The following is a 21,436-nucleotide window of genomic DNA, read 5'->3' as shown; positions in this document are numbered from 1 at the left end:
AGGCCTTGCGTGATTGAGTTCATTGCTTATGCTGTACTTCTACTACTACTAGTACGTCTACATTCCTACCATACAGAAGCAGGGTATCACAGATGACAGACTCCAGCCCCTTTCCCATAATGTATTGCAAGTCCTCCAGATCCATTGAAAAAAATGACAGCACTAGGGCAAAAATCACATCTTAACACACACATAAACAATACTTCACAGTCATTGTTTTATTGTAACGCATAGACCAATCCAAAGGGCTGTATTCACACTATAGACATTCCTGAGACCCTTTCTTTGCAACATTCTTTCTGACTCAACAACACAAACTGAAAACACTCTCCAGACATGTCCCTTACATTATCAGGCATCACAGTATTTGTCAATTTGCTCCTGAGGCGTCGCCAAAAACACATCAAAAACCCATTTCCATACAGTACAAAAACCATATCCATGCAGTACACAACCTAGACACTGTATACATGTACTTCTCAACACTGCATTACTGCTCCAATCTCACGAGCAAAAACACACATCTTCCCTTTGAATGTTTGGATCAATCATAAGGACAAGCCTGTCTTACTCTGTACTTTTGACAGCTTCCAGAAATCTTAGCTATGCTAGATCTACTTTCAGCAGGGAAAATTTCATCTCCAAATCAGTTACATTAATTGTAACAGAAATCACAGGTTACACATGTACACATATAGATGTCGATATAAGATATGGTTATCATTAAAAAGCATAAGAAACAGACATAAATAACATTTTGGTAATTCAATACTCAGAATATAGAGTTGGACAAGTGCCTCTTGTCCTGGACAACTGAAATAGTCCATCGGGCAAGCTCATGTCCTACCCCACTTGCCCGATTGGGTAAGTAAGATTTTTTCAATGTGCGAGACTTTGATTGTTACTTTTCACAGTCATGGCATCAAGCATTGATCAACACAGAAAAACAGAGCCAAAAATAAAAATGTGTTTCGGGAAGTAAATTTCTTTTGTACTTACCAGATAGAACAAGCGAATTTTAGAAAACTTGTCCAACCCTGGAATACTGTGAAATGTTTTGGTGTCAGTGATAATATGTACTTATGTATAGATATGATATACTTACAAATCTGATTAAAGGCTATGTACAGAGATTTGGTATGTATTCTGAGCTGTGCATTTTCTGAATGACAAATGCTGGTAAAAAAAAACATTTGTAGTAGTAGTAGTAGTACATTAATTAGTAATAACCATGATTTTGCATGTAACGAAATTGGCATGTAACAGAATAGTTACAAATTCAAAACCATTAAAATGAAAGCTGCAATAGAATAGCTTTGTTCGAATTAAGGCATCAAAATAGTCACCATATGAGACTGTGGTTTTGCTAGTAATGTAGGTCCAGTATAACAAATTGCAAGGAACACTGGTCAGTTTAGATTTGTGACGACACTGAGATTTCACTAAATCTATCAAATATGACAGCAATAACTCTTCCAGTAAAACGATACTACACGTATGACACTAAGGGAAGCATGCTACATGTATTTAGTTGACTTGTAAACTTCTCTGTACCCTTCACGACAAGATACAATAAGGTCAACAGGTACAAGTGACATAATTCTAGTAGGCACCTGTCCACATTGACAAGATTTATCAGTCCCAAAGTCGTCTTCTTTGGCAGTTTTGAATGTATAGAGGATACATTTGACTAATATGTTCAAATTCCAATTGGATTTTCACACTGAAACTGACCAGAGCTCCAAAATTTGCCACTTTTCACAGCTATATAATCTCCAACCAGATCCACAGTGCGTAATGTATAGTATCAAACTTCCCGGTGCCCATTTGACTCCCTTAGCCGACTATACTCCCTGGCAAGCTTTGATACTATCTTATGGCACCGTAGGATCTGCTTGGAGATTACATCTGTATCCAAATCACAACGAACTGCTATAGATGACCATAATATTTCAAACAGCCTTCCAACTGTTATACACCATAAGGCATAACCCTCATCTAGCTGGGTATTATTGTCACTAATACAACATCAATACATCCCCAGCATGAAGTGAGTTAAATTGTTGTGTTCCAGTTTTGAGTGTTACATACCAGTATACAATGTACTAGTACTGACATTTCAACATTGTCAAGGTATCATACAATCATGTACTATCAAATACTTTCGCTGATGTTTTGCTAAGGCATATGTTTAGAGCATCAAAAAGGAAATTGGTGTGCGACGGATCATTCACAATAGAGGTGTTGGCAAAAGTATAACCTACAACATGTATTGAGTGCATTTGGCAATTGTTCAATGAAGGAGCCTTTTTTAACCTTTCATTTTTTAAATGAAGTAGAAACCAGTTCCAAACAGCTACAATATTGCTTGGCTGCACCTTCTATTTAGACAGCATTTTGGATAGAAAATCTTCAAGAATGGTGGATTTTAGGCTGTCAAAAACTAAAAACATACCGTTTTGATAACATTCATTGGTTAATGATGACAGCAAGACAACTGACAGCTTTAAGCAAAAGAACCCGTTATCTTCCAAGAAACACTTGACAACTGTTGATGCTGATGACATCAAATTATATGAAAATAAAACAAGTAAACAGCATCATTTGATTAGATAATTTGACACCAAATGCTACCGATACCTTGTGGCAATATGTACACAGTCAACATATTATACTGTTGATTCACAAACTTTCAGGCAAATATGATATATCTACAGCACATGTACCTACCTATGGGGTAGTAAAATTTGAGAAAACCAATATCATCACCCAATAATATGTCTTCTTACAGTGCACAAATCTGGCATTCTTTACAAAATTCTAGATACATCTCTACAATATATTATTAGTCACAGACCTTAATACTGTACAATTCGCCTATGTACATTACATGTAGCATGTGGTAATAAATTATGGAATCTGTGTTAGACATTTGTTATAATTTCCGACCGTTTACTGAGCTGATAGGGGTGAAGACGGACGCAGCTGCAGTGAAGACAGGGGAAGACTGGGATAGAGGGGAGGAAAGAGTGGGAACTGGAGAAGACAAAGAGGACGGTGGTGAAGAGTGTACAGCAGTAGACATGGGGCCAGCTTTACTGGATGTAGGGGTGGCCAGAGTGGTTTTGGAGTTGGGGATGGTGGACATGGGGGTAGGGAGGGTGCAGATGGGGGCTGGGAGAGTAGTCATAAGGGTGGAGGTGTGGGAGTACATGGGAGATGGAAGGGTGTGCATGGGGGTTGATGCAGTGGTGTGAATGATGCCCCCTGGCATCCTGCTGATGAACTGCGGTGGGCTGGCATCTTCCTCCAAACTGCTTGAAGACAGACTGAAAACAAAAAAAAAGACTTTTATGTATAAATTTGTTTATGAATTGAAGAACTCAAAAGAATTTTCAGATTTGTTGTTGAATCTACCATTTTAAGCTTAGGAATATATATTTGATGTCACGAAGTTCAGATTCTTTTTGGCCAATGGGGTGAAAGTTTTACTTCGCACCAAAAAGCACATGCACAAAACACACACAAGCCTGAACGTGTGTGCACACAAACACACACACAAACACGTACATACACATACATGTATGCACACCTGACCAATGAACACTAATGTAAGTTGTTACCTGTGCAGAAGAGGTGTTGATGCAGCAGGACTGACTGGTGCACTGTTGTCTGAATGACAGGCTCTCTTAGGGGGACTACTGAAGTCCAGCTTGTGGTCTCCGGAACATACTTCATGACAATCAGATACATCACGTTAGAAACAAACCCAGGCTGTATGGACAAACTTCACAAATTTGAATCCCTCCTTAAGTGTATGGACATACAAAATTTAGGATTCTGTCTGGCAAGGTTATTGCCTTCAAATTCAGTCTACTGAAAAGACAAACATCAAACTCAAAGAAAGGAAGGTAGAAAGTGATTTGGAAGGAAGGAGGGTGAAAACAAGATACCATACACATGTATGTCAAAAGTTCTTACGTTTTCTCTTGAGAGTTTCTCCCAGAATGCTTGGCCGGATACACCCAGGACTCTGACTCCTTCTCCTGTGGGAAAACAAATACAAATCACAGTCAATCCATTCCAAACGTTGCTCTGGCATCTAATCAAATTCAAACCAGTTGCAAATGGAATACTAGTGATGCTGTTCACCATATATAGGGTAAAGGGAAGGAATTTCTGTTTCAAATGACATGTCAAACTTTACTGCATATCCAAAAACATGGAGATTTTGAACTTTCTTTCTTGTACCAAGTACAGAATTTCTTTACTGAACTTAACAAACGTAACATTCAAACACATCATACTATTATTATTATCATTATGATTATTATTATTATAAAATACAGTGGCATATACATGTATAATAATGGAAAGACGGTTTAAGATGACTTACGTGACAAACGCCTTGCGAGTTGGGCTGGGGATAGGACTGGGGCTCAGGCTACTGTTTCTCACTGACATTTGCATAGAGGGTGAAAAACATTGCTGCAAACAAAACAAACACCTCATTAAAACAACAATCTATTTACCATAGTACCATGTTGTCAAACATTAACTCTTGTACACTGCACACAGCATCCATCCTGCAACAATATAAATTCATTTATTTTTGCAGGAAATTTCGTGGTAGAGGAGAGGAGTTTTTTTGTAGTGTTATAACTTATAGGTTTGCGGGTAAAACAATTCTGCAGTGTCATTATTTCACATTGGAGAGGTCACCACAAAAGCCACCAGAAAGAAAACTATTGCAAACATTTCAAGAGAGGAGTGGCTAAAAGACAATGGCAAAGAGGCAGTTCTTTACTTTATTTGGTACTTTGGAGGGTGAAGGAGCTCAAAATGGAGGCCTTACCTTATTAGGAATTCTGGTGGGGGAGGGGCTCGATGACAGAGGCAGGGATGCAGGCAGGATGGTGAGAGGTTCAGCAAATCGGCTGGAAGGTGACATGGGGAGGGAGGTGGGCGGAGTCACTGTCTTGGTACTGGAGTCCGACGAACTGTTCAGGCCCCCTTTCTCCTCGGAGAAGGACTGCATGAACTTGTCCCTCTGGAGGAAGCAAGAAAAATAATAATGATCCAACAAATGTATACAAAAATACCTGCTACATTCTACATGAGAGACTCTTTGCTCTGCAGTGTTGACTGGCAGGATATGATGGTTCATAAAAAATAATACATAGATCAATAAATAAGATACAAAAATGCTTGCATACCAAACTGGTCTCCTCCCAGGACTGGCTCATTTGCATGACAGAGTGCATCTCTCTGGAATCAACAAGCACATCAGAATATTAAATGGTGAACATTTGCTAACAAATGAAGCATATATCCTTACCACATCTTTCCAAATAACAAATCATTAAAGAATTCCATCTCGTCTATTGTCTACTATGGAATTAGCACCAAAGAATCTCAAGGTTGCATTCCAGCCATACTGTACAAACATGTGCTGAATGGTAAGTGTACAGGGTTCAAGTTACCATGTTGACATGCAGAGCTTGACAGCACTTATCAGGGTCATGACTGGTTAACTCCTAGTGTACATGTGCACTGCGGCAATGTGCATCACAGACACATAGGCAAGGCTGTAATCATCTTCTCACTAATGGGTGGAGGAAAGGTGCAGCCCTGTTTTCATGAAATTTCTGGGCCCAGTGCCCGCGGTTGGGAAATAGCTTTTTGGCTGCATGATTCATCTAGTCTAGGTTCCTTTTAGTAGTATCCAGTAGAGATTCTACTACTGTGGGAATGGCCCTTTACCAACTCAGCCTAGTCAGCTACACCCAACACACCTGACTAGGGCTGGGTACCGGTACAGAAAATTCAGGTCCAGGTCCAGTTCAGAGGATCAGGTCCAGGTCCGGACCTGAACCTGGACCTGATTCAGTATGACTCATACCAATGGTCCATTTCACTACAAAGAAATCTGTTTGGTGGAGTATTAGACATAACACTGGCGTTTTAAAATACTACAACGCTAACTGCACCTGTACGATTGACTGTAAACATTGGTAGAAATTACTATAAACTCTACTCTACTTCACTCTTGTCATTTTCTTCCAACTGCAAGCGCCAAAACGTATGAATGCCTTATAAAATAATATGTTAATTTTCTAATCGGTCCAACATCCGGTCCACCTAATTTTTTCAGGTCCGGTTTTTCTGGACCGGTCCAATAAGAAAAACCGGTTTTGTACCGGTACGCTGTACCGATACCCAGCCCTACACCTGACAATTCTGCCAAGGTTAGGCAGGGTTGGTGTTGGGGTCTTGGGTGAAGTTGGACCGACTTGGTTGAATTAGTCGTGGGCGGAGTTGGTAAAGGTCTGAAGCATCTAGCATGCCTCTGTCCAGAGAGTACATACTCGTACGGCCACACACCTGCCCTACAGCACCCTATGTAGTGCAATGTTTGACAGGGGCTTGCAAACTCAGAAGGAAACTTCCACTCGTGACAGTCTGTCTCTGAGATGTCAGCACATACTTACAGAGCAAGACTTAGTCTGTTCAATGTAAGAGAAAGTATGTACCCACCTTTCATGCTCCGTTTCTCGATCAGAAACACTCATCCCCTCTTCCTGCAATGTGTCAGTGAGGCAGTGTCAGTTGTATCTTTTATAAAAATGACCCCCAAAAAATCACAAAAATCACCCAAAATTACATTACATCTTAAACCTACAGTGACAAACTTGATAGACAATACTTACTCTTTTCAGTTGTGAGATTCTGTGCCCAATCCTTATGGGAGGAGACACTGCATTGGGCTATAGAAAAGATACAAAGAAAAGCAATGCTGCAATCATTTGGTGAACACAATTTCAGTGCAATAACAAGTGATGTACACATTGAATGTTGCTTGGACCTCATACTGCAAATCTGCATTAGAATTACATCAATTCTACATGTTTCAACTAAGCATTAGAAAATCTGTGAAAAATCTAGATTGTCCAATGCAATCTATGATTATTATCTGTAGTCACTCTGAGAAACACGACTTACGCTGCCTCCATTGTTGACCACGCTAGCGCTAAACCGCCTGACACGCGGCGTTACCACTGGTTGAAACACTGGTGTGTGGTCACTGGAATTCGAAAAGGCGTCCGGTGAAAATCATTGCAATCAGGGTACTGTTGACATTATCTCTATTGTGACATATATATCTATGATAAAACAGCTCCTCACTAATTTGACATATTACGTGCTTGCAAAATGTTTATAATCACAATCAATCAGATCCAAGAACGTAATTTGATTATGTGTCAAAGTGACAAGGGCAAAGATAGGGTGAAAATTACAGGGTGACAAAATGTTCTTTTGACATTCACACAGTTATGGGTATCCATCAGTGCAAGAAGCAAAAATGAAAATCTATGATGTGTGGATGGCGAAAATGGTAAACACCTCAGTAAAACCTCAACAAATTGTAACAACAACAACAACTTGAACAAGTTCATATTTTTATTTACATATAACGTTAACACATAAATCATAGGCTCAAATAGTTCTGGCTACCATTTTTTTCGTGTGGGGCATACGGACTTGTTTTAAGAATAGAAACTAACAAGTGTATAGTATTGAACTATGATGATGAGGGGGAGGGGGGCGGGGGAGTGACAAGTTTTTCCTCACCTTTGTTTGTTGATCATCGGGGCACTGTTGGAGCGGCGGAGTTGGCTTCCCCCGTTGCCGTCTTCCAAGCACGGCTCCGCCTGAGGAGACGGCTCTACCTCCATCCTACTCACACTACTCGCCATCTGCAAACTTCAACTCCCAACAGCAACGAAAATTTCGACGTCTTTTTGTGAAAGAAATGTCTTTGACAAGAAGGGGGCCGGCGTCGCCCTTTTCTGTCAGGGATCAGTCGAGTTCACGGCGCCGCCTCGACCTCACAAAGCGGCCACGCCTCCAAAATTCCGGGCCATCTGCCCCAGAGTTAACGAAATTCTGTACAAAAACAAAGTCAAAGACTGACGACGGACAACAAGAACTGGCAAAATTACTCGTTCCATGGAAACTTGAGATTTTGATGTTTTGGCAATTTTTCCGGCATTGCGCATGCTCCAGCCGGCAGGCAGCTTTTGTTGTTAAATTACCAGTGATTGGCTGTTAGAATTTCCCGCGAAATTTCTAACCAATAGGAAGGTTTGATACTTGTGAAGCGGTCTGGTTGATACTAGTTTGGGAACAAAAATGCATATTTATGTTTTCTATTTGAAAAGAGGAAAAGCGATTTTTAAAGTTTCAAATATGGTATCTTATCGACTGTTTTGATAATTTACAGGTTTGGCTCAATCGTATAAATAGATAGATAAATAAATCATTTTTAAAACTGTCAGCCTGAAGACTATGCCACTTATGAGAGGGTGCGTATTATTATTTTGATACAGAATACCTATGTTTTTATTACTTTTATGGTGTATCAATCGCTAAAACTAAGTCAAATAAGTATCAAAATCTAATCCTTAGTCAGTACAGGTTTTCTTTTAAATGAGTATTTCAGAAATGAAAGATTTATATGTCTACTTTTTTTTATTTTCCTTATTAAGATACCCATTTCCTAATCGTTTCATCCACGCATGCGTAATTTGACACACATGGCCGCCGGTTTGAATCCCGGTTGCGCCAAAATTATTTCCGACCCGATTTATACGCTGTTTTCGCCCTTATAATCGATATCTTGGAGGCGAACTTCACCAAGATGATACGAAGTAAGAGAGAAGTGGACAAGCATGTTGCCAAAGTGGAACGCAACGTGCACAACCCGAGAGAGGTGCGTGACATTTTTCATACGTCGTCATTTTGACTTGAGGGAGGGGGGCACCGAAACTGAAAGAATTTTCTTTGTGAATCATGGATTTAAATATCACTTGCATGGATTGCAAAATACTCAGTACACTTAAGCAGCCTTTCTTATGGTTGATTACGATTTGTAAATCATTGTGTCAAGACACAAATAGAGTAGCTAGCCTGAAATTTTAATCTGCAAATTAACACTGATGAGATACATGTCAGTAGTTGCCGATACCTCGGCAGATAGACAAAAACAGAACAAGAACGAAATTATAGATACACCGTATGTTGATTGATAAAGACTTGTTGATCATGACAGTTGCTTTACCTACCCCTACAGAAAGCGCTGAAAGGATATGGTATCGCCAGGCTCTACTTTGAAGCCAAAGAGTATGACCAGGCCAGAAAGTAAGTACTGTAAAACTCGTCATCTTTGTTTTGTATTATTCTAAGATTTCCTACAGGCCACACTTGCAAGAGCTCAAGTCAAATCAAAATTCATCTTTCAACAAAGGTGTCTTTAACATAAAGATGTTTGCTGTTCATATAATTATGTCAGTCAAAATATGTTACGTTTTTCCAGGGAGTTTGTTCGTCTAAGATGATTCAAGAAATTTTAAATCGTCACTACAAGCACTTGTTCTGCTGATCAAAGTCTAGTACTAGAGGTTTTGAATCATATGTCACGATAACTGATGATATCTTTATTAAGTTGAAACCTCTCTCTCTCTCTCTTTGTGACCAGGTACCTAGCAGGGTACATCGGAGTGAGTAACAACGATGCCAAAGCCCACAGGTTCATGGGCCAGCTGTGGGAAACCTCACAGGAACACAGCAAGGCACTAGGCTGTTATAAAAGGTGGGCTTTGCTACTTTACACAGCAAACTAGATACAATAGCTTTTTATTTAATACACATATTTAGTTTCTATTTGATACAAGTCATTAGGTAGGTTGGAAAGGAATGGGTTTTCTTCTTGTGAAAAATTTGCATGTGAAAAAAAAAAATTCCTAAAGGATGTAAGAAAATGTGTAGTACCAAATTTTTAGGCAGGAAAATGTGACCATGAAATCTACTTGTAGATCTATAGTACATTTATAGTGAGGAATTTTGAATGCTTAATCATGTTTATTATGTGAACAGGACAATGAGAAATGTCTCTCTTATGCTAATTTTGCAGGAATATCCTAATTAAACAAAAATGTAACCAATTGTGCATTTTCTCTCTGTTCTATGTAGATCTTTGGAAATAAATCCAGCCCAGAAGGACCTCGTTCTAAAAGGTAAAGAAAGACATACATTATCATGTACACACAAGTCAAGTCAGTTGGAATATCATACTAAAAGAGGCATTAATATCATGAGCATATTTTCACAAAGCCTGACCTTGTACCACACTAACATAATACTTCTTATTATATTTCAGCCATACATAGTATGGTGAAATATATTGTATTCGTAATGTTTCTTTCTTCTTTCTTCTTTCTTTCTCCTGTCAAATCTTCAAAGTGATTCATCTCCGCCGTTCCTGGACCGAATGACCTGAAATTTGGCACAGGGGTAGAATGGGCTAATACCTTGATGCTTTTTTCTCAGTTTTTTCATATCTGCCTCTAAAATGATTTTATTGAGATTTTTTGGTCAATTTTAGACCAAAACTGTATATTTTGGCCCCTGTACCCTGGTATTACAACCAAATGAACTGAAATTTGACAGAGATGTGCCTTGATAATGCCCCCATATAAATTCGATAACACTTTTGGTGTACAGTACAACAAAATGCTTATTTTTGCGATTTTTTGACCAATTTTTGACCAAAAAAGGACACTTTTGGCCCCTGTACCCTGGTATTACAACCAAATGAGCTGAAATTTGACAGAGATGTGCCTTGATAATGCCCCCATATAAATTCAATAACACTTTTGGTGTACAGTACAACAAAATGCTTATTTTTGCGATTTTTTGACCAATTTTTGACCAAAAAAGGACACTTTTGGCCCCTGTACCCTGGTATTACAACCAAATGAGCTGAAATTTGACACAGATGTGCCTTGATAATGCCCCCATATAAATTCAATAACACTTTTGGTGTACAGTACAACAAAATGCTTATTTTTGCGATTTTTGGCCAATTTTTGACCAAAAAAAGGACACTTTTGGCTCCTGTACCCTGGTATTACAATTAAATGACCTGAAATTTGGTATAGATAGGCATTAGATACTTAGTAACAAGATTCAAGTAAAATTTTTGACATAAACAACTTTAAAATGATTAATTTTGGCACTTTTCTGAGGGGAAATTTGTTTTCTTTTGGCCTCCTGACGTGACCTTCCGTGACCCCGCACAGAGCCACACCTGTGCGCGTCAGCCGGAGAGTTAATTGAATCAAAGACCTAGCCAATCAGCGAAGAGGAATTTGGCAAATGATCAACGCATCATCTTCTCCAGTTACATGTTGCTGTTACAGCTTACCTTTGCCACTTCTTCTGTGTAAATTATTTTGTCTCTCTGGTCCTGCTAAAAACATAATATCGTAATTGGAACACACCGCGGAATTGCACGGAGAACGGGCGCGTGGTTGGAAGGGGGTGCACTATACCGGCCGAACGAAACACGGCACAATTAACTGCCGCTGTGTACCTTTATACATCCTCTGTTGTTCCTTTCTTTCCTGTTAGTAGTTGCACAAAACAAAAATCTGCATGAGCATACAAAAAGTCATGAGAAAATGGGCGTATACTGACAAGAATTTTCATTTAATTTTGGTCCGTCATAACCGCTATGACGTAAAACTTTACTGCTGGCCGTAGCATTAAAAATGGCGGGAAAATGGCGGCGTACGTTCAATTTGACCCATTCAGTCGTAGATCCGGGCTATAATGCAACGGTTCCTCACACTTTTGCACGAGTTGTAGGTCACCAAAAGAAATTCAAGATTGCTGTTGAATCATGCTCGTCTTGTGCCGTGAGCACATGTGATTATTATCTACAAATCTGGCGATGAACGTGACAGTGTGTTTGTCCCACGACGAGCTCGCCTGCCCCGAAAATGACCTGAAAACTTTTGGCCTTGTTGTCTTCGAATGCATTGTTATCGATACTTTGTAAATTATGTATTGGACACCTAGATGTCTGAAGTGTGCATACCTCAGAAATAACTATTGTTGCATGTGTAGATCTCTTTAAGTTCCACTATTTTTAATCGACCGGTATGAGGCTTATGACCGGTATTATGCCAATGCATGTTATCAGTTCTTTGGGGCATATCTATGATAATCGCAGCAGTCACTTAACTTCTCTTCAGGAGTTTAGCGTAACACTATTTCAGGTCAAACCGTCAAAGGCAACTAAAAACAAACTTTAACGTTACTAATTTCAACAGTACTTATAACTTGTTATCCAAAGTGGAAACGCTAGCGATGGTATTTTCGCTGCGCTGTTAGCTCCGTGCGACTGTTGTTGACGGTCTTATAACGGTATATTTTGCACCCCTGTACCCTGGTATGAGTAACATTTGGTATAGATAGGCATAAGATAGTTGGTAAAATGATCCAAGTAAAATTTTTGGCATAAAGTACTGTAAAAGGCTTAATTACAGCACTTTTTTTAGGGGAAATTGGTTTTCTTTCGTTCTCCATGCCATGACCTTTCGGACGTTCACCCCACAGAGCCGACATCTGCACCTGCGTCTAGCCGGCAGGAAGAGTTAATTCAATTAATGGTTCAGCCAATCAGCGAAGAGGAAAGCGAAGGCTAATTAATATTCATAAGCGGGACCACACAATACGTTAACTTGAAGACTCAGGCCGTACAGACTTCTCGCCAGGATTTTTTCAAAGCGTGGGACAGGGGTCCGGGGGCCGCCGAATGTCCCTGGCGGGGTCCAGGGGCAGGGCCACTGTGGGGGGGACCCAGGTGGGCGAAGCCCCCCGGAAGCTCTTGCATTTTAGACTATTGAGAAGGCTTCTTTTACCAGTTTTTGTAGGGCCATATCTACGATAATCGTAGCAGTCACTTACTTCTCTTCAGCAGTTTGACTTTAAAATATTTCGGGTCAAAGCTTCAAAGACAACTAAAACCTCATAAACAACAAACTTTACTTAGCTCAACAGTATACAAAAATATTGTACGGGTTGCCATCCTTAGTTGAAGCGCTTATTTATAGCGCTAGTATCTTCGCTGCGCCGTTAGCCGCCGTGCGACTTTTGTTGACGGTCTGATATCCCTACGTCGCCGCCTCGCTGATATTCCCACGGACATGTTTCAAGAAAAATACCCAGCAAAAAAACGCTGTTCTGCGTCAAATTCTATTCTATAAAACATGTGGGACTCAGTGTTACAGTCTAAATATTTTGTAGAAGCACCGCTGTAGGAAAGAAGGTTCAAGCAATGTAAAACATCACGTAGCATGAAGTTCGCTGTCAACTGGCACACAGCACATGACTGTTTGAAACTCTAAGTCTAATCAACAGCCGTGTTTGATTGATAGCCGGCGGTCCTTTGATGAAGTCGGCGAAAGGTGCGTTAGTTAGAAAATCTGCGTTTAGTTTTGATACGTAATTATAAGTTAGACAGTGGCGAGAATGATTATTTTCTCATCAATATTTCTCTTCAGAATTATTTGAACTTAATTGTACATCTAAACAATTGGCTTACCTGTGCAATGTTTATATGATTAATGATCAGTGTACTGAAATCATGTGTAACGTATGGCTCCTAGTCAATAGATAAGCATTTTCTCTATAGTGACCACCTGTCTATAGTGGCCACATTTCCTAGTGCTGTTGTTGTTTGACATAAACTTTGAACATTTAAATTGTAAGTAACTTTAAACTGCCAGAGTTTCAGCCCAATAAAACACTCTCAGCGCCAGGGTATGAACAGACTGACCAGACAAGGTTCAATCGTATCTTCCGGGTCTGGCAGGAAGTTGTTAAACTAAAATAAGAATAGGCTCGATGGCTGATTGCATACAAAGTAAAACAGTTTAACAGTTTTACAGCTTGAAGAAAACAAACGCTCCTACAGTACCTGCACCTGCTTGATAATTATTAAATCGTATGCCCTACTTGAATAAAAAAAGTTCACTGCAATAATAATGTACCCACATCACAAGGAGCTTATACTTTTTTAAACTTACACCTAGTTATCGTACTGAAAATTGTTAATGACATTACATGAAGTCATTCAACAATTTTCAGTCATGATGAAAATTTTCTGAATGGAAGGTGTGATTATTGTCATTTTCTGAAAAATAGAAGCAAGCTCTGTTTTTACCTGGAATCAATTCACAATACCAGTCCACTTTGGGGGATAATGTACTGTTAAGAGGATGTTCCATTTTTGCGCAGGAGTGATTTGGAACAGTCCAATGTTGCGTGGGAAGGGGTATGGCTGAAATATGCTGTATTTGCTCTTAAGCAAATGTCGGCCTTTCTAGTTATCATTATATTTTGATAGTAAGGCCTAGGAAAACAAGTGCTTTTAAAAAAGCTGGCATTTTGCCAAGGTTTGCGTGTGTGACTGTTTTTTTTTCTAGTTATTAGAATGTCATATAAATAGAACAGAATAAAAAACCTGATATGGGCGCATGGAGAGATTCACAAATATGCAAATGAGTTATGTCCTGGAATATGAAAATGAATATGTTTCCTGAAACTTTTTGTTATCCAGTATGCAGTTATTTTCGAGAAAATCAGTTTGTTCTTGTGTAATTCTGTGATATAGATGTTGTATGGGCATTTTATGGAAAGTTAGAAAGAAACATATACGCAGAGTATCGCACGTCTCACGGTTCGTTCATTCAAACATCCCAACTGCGGAAAAATGCAGTAGAACAGGTGCAAAGGTCAGTTTTAATGTTCTGTACAAAAGTATTGTTCATTAGTATTTTAAGGCCATACCAATTTAATTTGTTGGTTCTCGGATTTTTTCAGAAAAAAGTTGAAGCGACAGGGCGAAAAAAAAACTTGCAACAACTCTGGGTTCAGTCAGGTCCAAAGTTTCAGGTTCGTAATTCCAGACTAGAACCAATGGTATATAATGATAATAATAGTAATCTGGTGTATACATGTATGTGTGGTAGATCCAGTTACACTTACATGCAAAATTTGCATTTTTTCATACACTTTACGTGGAATTTTAGCAATACAAATGGAAAATTATGTGCAATCAGTATTGCTTAAGTATTCACAGTAATATTGCTGTAATAATGCTTAGTAATAAAGACAAAAACATAGAGTATTTCAACACACACAACTTTTAAAAACCTTTAAGAAGGTTGAAAAACTTTTTCAGCATAGTATAATGTCTAATGTAGCAACAAGAACAATAAATTGACTTAATTTCACCCCAAAGAATAGATAGTGCCTGAAACATCATTGTATTCTCTTTGTAAAAGCTGCAGTTTGAATAAAAATCGCTTGAGGGCGTTAGTGTACTCATTCCATATTAATAAAGCCATTTCCAAATATGGCAGCATTGGCCAAGCCATTTCCAAATATGGCAGCATTGGCCAAGCCATTTCCAAATATGGCAGCTGCCATTTTGTTTGTCCCACTGCAACATTTTCGTCTTTTTCAAGCACAAATTTAGCGATCTATGGGTGGTTTTCGATGATTTACAACATAAAGGAGAACATAAGCAGGTGATAGTTATTTTGCAAGTCCAGTACTAGTTTCAGAAGTTCTTTTATTTTCAACTGAACCAAAGTTTGTTTCAAGTCCAGCAACTTGCGTTACCGTAACGTTACAGGGATTTTTTTTGGATTTTTTTTTGGATTTTTTTGAAATTGGGAAAAATAGAAGCGGCGATTCCGAGAACCAACAAATTAAATTGGTATGGTCTAATGGATGTAAAAATTAGTATTTTAATGAATGTAAAATAGAAAAAAAAAAGGTGAAAAAAATACCTCCCCGGATTCGAACCGGGTGCATTAGTTTAGAATGCGTAAATTTAACCACTGCGCTAATGCGACCATGTTGAAGAAACGCCTGTTTTAGAAGGTATACAAATGTTTGGCATGAATTGAACAGGTCCGTTCATCTCAACATCACAACGGCGACTACTCTGGCCTCAGAGCATTTTGCCGCTAAGGCGGCAAAATGCAAAAAATGTTGTGTTTCCTGTTTCAGTCCTGAAAAAATTAGGGTCGGTAGGTAGGGATTATCTTTTTTTTTCTCGTATTTTTTTTTAGGCTGGCCAAAATTCTAGTGATACATATTTCAATACAGTTGAACAAAGTAAACTGAAATGCATGATGACACTTGTCTTTCAATGTCAACTTTATTTTTGTGCATTTATCCTTCATTAGATTGGACAAACAGTGTTTCACTTCAATAGGAAGCAGGCTAAATAAAAATTCTAACTGGAAGCTATGTGACTCCACTGCCCACCCCAAAAAAAGTCTAGGGTCGGCAGGTTTTTTTTAGGGTAGGTAGGGAAACAGGAAACACAACATTTTTTTTCCTAGGCCTAATAATTAAGCAGGTCTTAAAATGATTGAAGTTTTAAGGCTGAACATACACAACTTGTAATTCATTTTATTTTCTCACAATGTTCAATGCACATGTGCACCTCAGAATTTGAAAGTTGTGCTAAACACTCCACAGTGGCAGAGGTTTGCTGCTCTGTAGAGGAAGATCCTCAGAGGATGCAGTACTGGGCAGACAAGGCAGGGGCGCTGTTCCCAGGTCATCCGACTGTTTTCAACCTGAAGGAGAGAATCATGACATCACAAGGCGGTAGTGTGGATGATATGGAAGATCTGATTGGTGAACAAATGGTGATTCCTGATTGGTTGACATTCAGTACTTGATTCCAAAGCATTTTTACCTAGATAACAAAATTTGGACATTCCTAGGTAAAGTGCCTTACTACATTGTAGTCATGTTACTACAGTATACAGTCTAAGTCTTTCTATAGCGGTCACTTAATCGACTGGTCAAATTTAACCACTATGGACTGGTGACCACTATGAAGGAAAGACTGAAAAATTGACCACCAGCAATAAGTGACAAGTGTCACTTATTACTACCCAGTGAAGCTGAGATTTAATTGAAAGAAATTTTGTGATATCTTTGGAACGTTTTTATTACCCCAGGCTGCCCATCCAAAAGATGCCCATCTGCATATCCGCCTGATCAAGCTGTACCGGGACAACGATAGAATGGAGGAGGCGTATGATCACTGCACGTCCGTGGAGCGCACACGAGTCTTCAAGGATAGCGCAGAGTGGTACGGCTGCATGGCTAATACACTACAGGTTTGTGCTTCCATGATCTTAGTTGTTCTGGGAAAATTCACTTTCATTAAGTCTGATTACTAGAATGATTGAAACTCTGCATTGTATTCTGTTACTGGATGCATGCGTGTAGTAATGGTTTACATACCATTGGAAAAAGCTTGTCTTTATGAGTCTTTAGCACCTCTATTTCATAAAGTCAAACCTGTACAAGTGACCACCTCTACATAAGGACCACCTGGTCCTGTCCAATGTGACCACTTCTAGGTGGTCCGTAGATGATTATTCCCACTGCCACATTATTCATTGTATTGGTGTTGAAGTTCAATGTCATAGTGATTTTGTTTTGTAGGGATCTGACAGAATTCCAAGGTTGCAGGTTCTTCAGTATTTAGACAAAACAAAATCATAACCAGAAGGCATCAGAATCCCAGTCTCATTATCTGTAATTCTGTTCCTTGATGCTGTTTCAGACATATCTAGACCAGAGGACCCCGCCCTCTCCAGACGACACCCACACGTTGTACATCCAGCTTCTGTCAGCTCTGTCCAGTTTGGTCCGACTCAAGCTGGCTGAGACCAGTATCAGCCAGTGCTCTGATGTCCTCAGAAGGTACTGTATGTAGAAGAATCCATTCAGAAGTAACCATCCAATGAACTTAAACTCACATTACCAAAACAATGTATCTTTGGAAGCATAAGACAAGTTAGCCAGGATATATGGTCTATTTCATCTATATAAAGGCATGATTTGAAATACTTGGTCAACATAAAAAGTTGATACAGCTACAAAGTTGGAAGCATTCACAATCTGCTTGTTTTGAAATCTACCATGAAAATTTCACACAAGTCCACAACTCTCATGACACTTCAGATGGCCCTGCACATGTAGAACATTGTGTATCCTTTTTGTAAGAAAACCTTATCATGAGTAAAATAATTGACTAAGAATTGGTATTCAGTCAATATTACCAAATTGGTATGTACTGTACATGTATATAAATGATACTGATTAAGTGCCAACATAATGCAAGAACTCCACAGGGGACAGGGATGTCTGGAAGGATAGATTTAGTCCAAGCAAGTCACCTGAGATGACGATGATATGATGACGATAATGCAAACTTTTGCATTAATTTTCCTATTGACACAAACATCAAGAATCCTGTCTCTGGTGACCTCCTCTCAACCTCTCATTGTTCCAGGTGGAGTAGGTCATGTACTTGCCCAATCATCACTTTCACTTGCCCTGGACAAAATTGCTAGTGGACTTCTTCAAGCCTGCATTACCAAATTGGTATTGACTTTATATAATGCATTAATTTTCCCATTGACACAAACTTATCATTCCAGATTTGACCGTTGCCTGCTCACAGCAAGCCAGCTGACTGCTCCAGTGGGTGGGGAGGGGGGTGAGGAGTGGAGAGTTGTACTGGAGGAGATGACAGGACAGATCTACTGGTTAGCTGGGACACTGCTGCTCAAACAGGCACAGCAGGCAAGTTTGTTTGTTTGTTTTATTTTATTTGGATCTCCATTCTAGTCAGTCAACATTAGCAAAAGGGAGATGTTAGACCCCATGTTCTTAAAATTCCGCTACAATACGAGAGTAGTCAGGAGACACGCAAACACAGGAAAAGTTGAAACAATTCTGTAGTTAAGTAGAATTACAAAACAGATATTTGCAGTGTAATGATTTTGCACTAAGAGGCAATATCAGTAACTGAGAAAATAAAACCACCTAAAAAATTCCATGTTCAGTACATTTACAGTAAGCAGATTTTGAACTAAATGAATAGTACTGAAATGTAATGTATTAAGATGATGACAGATCAGTATTTCTTGCATTATATTTCTAGATTTTAAGATTTGTAAAACATGAGTTTGTTTGATATGATCAGTCAACAGTGTATAGACAGACAATAACAGAAGATTTTGTCCCATGTTATAGGGCCAGCTGACATGGACAGATGCCATGCCTCTGGTGACAGCTTGCTACTTAGTCAGCTACCAATCAGCAGCTCCCGACACACGGGCGCCCTGGGTTACCATGGCAGACCCCGCCCGGCAACTGCCCCCACCCACCTGCTGGTATGACATGGCCTGTTGCAGACTCAGCCAAGTTGGTAGGTCCTCTGTTTAAAAAAAATCCATTTTAGTTGTTAATACAAATTGATGCACTTATTTTGAAAAAAATTTAAACAACATACACACAACTACTTTTCTTAGCTTTGGGAAGCTTTTGAGACGTACTTTGTCCCTTCATCAACCTGGTAGATCTCATCATGGAGTTTCCTTGTCACGTGACATCTGATAGAGTTTGTTACATGACAAGACATGGTCATAAACAGGCCTGAGATAGTGGCGCCTCCTGTCTCTGTTTAACTTTTACAAACTGATATAATCTTATTCTTAATACATGAAGTTCAGACACTTTGTTAAATCATTTTTTTGTGAATACTTTTGTCAATAGCATTGTATTACTGGTATATATCATTCAAAAGTTTGTTTATTGCCTTTCACAATTTTTTGAACAAAAGGTCTTATTGAAACGTGTGAAAGATGTGACAAACTGTCCTTGTCTGAGATCTTTGACACCTCTGATAGCAAACTGACTGTTTTCACTGCAGGCCACATGCTAGAGACTCTACAAGTAGAACAGGGCAGTGACTGGGTGGAAGACTGCCAACTAAAGTTCTGTAATCCACAGGTAAGTTCACACCTGTTAGGTTGTATGTTCTGCAGTTTCTTTATAAGCTGAAAGATGTTGCTTCTGGACTTGTAATCCCAACATGCCAATCTACTTTGAAGGAAAGTTTATGACATCAGTTAGCAAGCATTCAAGTTACAGACAACCCCAAAGATGGAGAACTATGGATTGAATTCTATTGTGGGTTTGAATGTTGTAAGGGATTGCTTTCTTTATTTTGGATGGTGATTAGAAGCTGGTGTCAAACCTCTGCATGTAAAAGAACCCAACACACTAAAGTAGAAGGGGGAAGATGACCCACTGTGTTTTGCTGCTAAAATACGTGAGCTGTGAGGTACTGTATTGCTACATGGCTTCATGGAAGAGCATCATTCTTAAGCTCGTGTTAGTAGAGTACTGTTCAACTGATACCTAACTATAGCATACTCACTGTGTTCCAGGGCCGAGAGCGGGTGTTCTACGTCCTGTTTGGCTATGGGACAGACAACAACCGTTCGTTCCTCCTTACCAGCGGCTCCTTCTCTCGTCAGGACATCGAGCTACCTGACACAGACGATCTCATACAATATGACATGGGTAAGGGACCTATTTCTGTTGAGCCCCTGTCACACATTCAGGACCCTCCAATGACATTGCTCCTGAATTGAATTGTATTTGCATATTGTTTACCTGGATGTCTAATGTCCACAAACATACTAGAAATGTAGGAAAAATCTAATGATTCCATTGATCTCTAGTATATCTATGAATGTTGTTACAGTATAAGTGATAAGAATCTGTTCTGATTTTGTTGATATCTGTGACAGTGGCTGTCCATGACCAGCCGGGTGAGCTCCAGCCTGTGGTGTGGCTGGGCTTACAGTGGTTCAGCGCTGAGGACAACATCCAGCCAGACTGTAAGTCATTTCCTACTCTGTCTCTCTATCTCTCTGGTTTATCGTCCATTGGATGTTGCAGGATGCTGTGCAGGAAATAAAGCATAACGATGGAAACTAAAAATAAGATAGCTGAAGTTGGCCCAGACCCTCCATACAGTCACTGGGGTGGGAGGGGGGCAACTTGTGCAGCTTGAGACTTGGAGCTTCATACAAATGTCAGTAGGATAAGTAAGGAGATCAGTGGTGGAGATTTGTTTAGAAATATGTAGTTTTTGCTGTTAATTGGTTTGTTTGTCAAACGAAGATTGTAGTTATGTGTTAATTTAGGGACGAGGAAGATGTTTCGTGAAAAATAGATGCAGTTATTTTTTAATCTTTTACACACTGAAGTACATGTACCCATTTGTTTACCAATTCTGTATTTGATATGGGGTTAGGCTGCATTGAGAATGTTAGCCAACTTAAAGGATTTGTAACTATTGTTGGCCTATATTGCTGTGGGAGACGTCTGCACTATTACTGAGTATTAGAATGCTATGTACTAAGTCCTGTACCTCCTGTGTAGGTGGACTGTGGGTTTCTCGGCTCTTCCCTGATCTACAGTTCACCACGACAGATCTCAAGTCAGGAGCTCCGCTGTCAGTTTGCCTTCTAGATATCCAGGTACTGTAAACCCTTCTGTAACTTTTCATTTTGAACTTTGAAGGACTTTTTTCAAAACCTCAATGGCAGTTTCCAGATTTCAAGGCATCCATGTTGGGAATTACTGTCAACTTTTTTTCTGCTGAACATACAGTTAAGTTTCAAATGTC

At 39.4% G+C, this 21,436-nt stretch overlaps 2 protein-coding genes across 2 annotated transcripts; one reads left to right on the top strand and one right to left on the bottom strand.

Annotated features, from left to right (window-relative positions):
• Positions 1 to 718: 718 nt before the first annotated feature.
• On the bottom strand, positions 719 to 8,065 carry LOC118427514 (protein FAM122A-like). The gene is made up of 10 exons (XM_035837351.1): positions 7,633 to 8,065; positions 7,003 to 7,084; positions 6,711 to 6,767; positions 6,538 to 6,581; positions 5,217 to 5,268; positions 4,856 to 5,050; positions 4,397 to 4,488; positions 3,982 to 4,046; positions 3,624 to 3,732; positions 719 to 3,329 (listed from the first exon to the last, which is right to left on the bottom strand). The coding sequence occupies exons 1-10, from the start codon at positions 7,755 to 7,757 to the stop codon at positions 2,936 to 2,938; spliced, it is 1,215 nt and encodes a 404-aa protein (XP_035693244.1). The 5' UTR covers positions 7,758 to 8,065; the 3' UTR covers positions 719 to 2,935.
• A 507-nt stretch (positions 8,066 to 8,572) lies between these two features.
• On the top strand, positions 8,573 to 21,311 carry LOC118426829 (RANBP2-like and GRIP domain-containing protein 8). Its single transcript, XM_035836375.1, has 13 exons — positions 8,573 to 8,773; positions 9,134 to 9,201; positions 9,539 to 9,652; positions 10,033 to 10,076; positions 16,405 to 16,577; positions 16,896 to 17,057; positions 17,510 to 17,649; positions 18,390 to 18,534; positions 18,988 to 19,162; positions 19,667 to 19,746; positions 20,187 to 20,322; positions 20,553 to 20,642; positions 21,190 to 21,311. The coding sequence occupies exons 1-13, from the start codon at positions 8,702 to 8,704 to the stop codon at positions 21,294 to 21,296; spliced, it is 1,506 nt and encodes a 501-aa protein (XP_035692268.1). The 5' UTR covers positions 8,573 to 8,701; the 3' UTR covers positions 21,297 to 21,311.
• Positions 21,312 to 21,436: the final 125 nt, after the last annotated feature.

Source organism: Branchiostoma floridae, chromosome 12, assembly GCF_000003815.2.
Source record: "Branchiostoma floridae strain S238N-H82 chromosome 12, Bfl_VNyyK, whole genome shotgun sequence".
Taxonomy (NCBI): Eukaryota; Metazoa; Chordata; class Leptocardii; order Amphioxiformes; family Branchiostomatidae; genus Branchiostoma; species Branchiostoma floridae.
Note: the sequence above shows the minus strand (reverse complement) of the source record. Positions and strands in the feature narration are given on the sequence as shown.

Bases quoted from the DNA above. Each gene is read 5' to 3' on its own strand.
- LOC118427514 (XM_035837351.1), bottom strand. From the start codon at position 7,757: ATGGCGAGTAGTGTGAGTAGGATGGAGGTAGAGCCGTCTCCTCAGGCG. The intron at 6,768-7,002 runs GTAAGTCGTGTT...TCTTTTCTATAG, and splicing joins TGGTCAACAATGGAGGCAGC to CCCAATGCAGTGTCTCCTCC. The intron at 6,582-6,710 runs GTAAGTATTGTC...GACACATTGCAG, and splicing joins GAATCTCACAACTGAAAAGA to GAAGAGGGGATGAGTGTTTC.
- LOC118426829 (XM_035836375.1), top strand. From the start codon at position 8,702: ATGATACGAAGTAAGAGAGAAGTGGACAAGCATGTTGCCAAAGTGGAA. The intron at 10,077-16,404 runs GTAAAGAAAGAC...AACACTCCACAG, and splicing joins GAAGGACCTCGTTCTAAAAG to TGGCAGAGGTTTGCTGCTCT. The intron at 19,747-20,186 runs GTAAGTTCACAC...ACTGTGTTCCAG, and splicing joins TAAAGTTCTGTAATCCACAG to GGCCGAGAGCGGGTGTTCTA.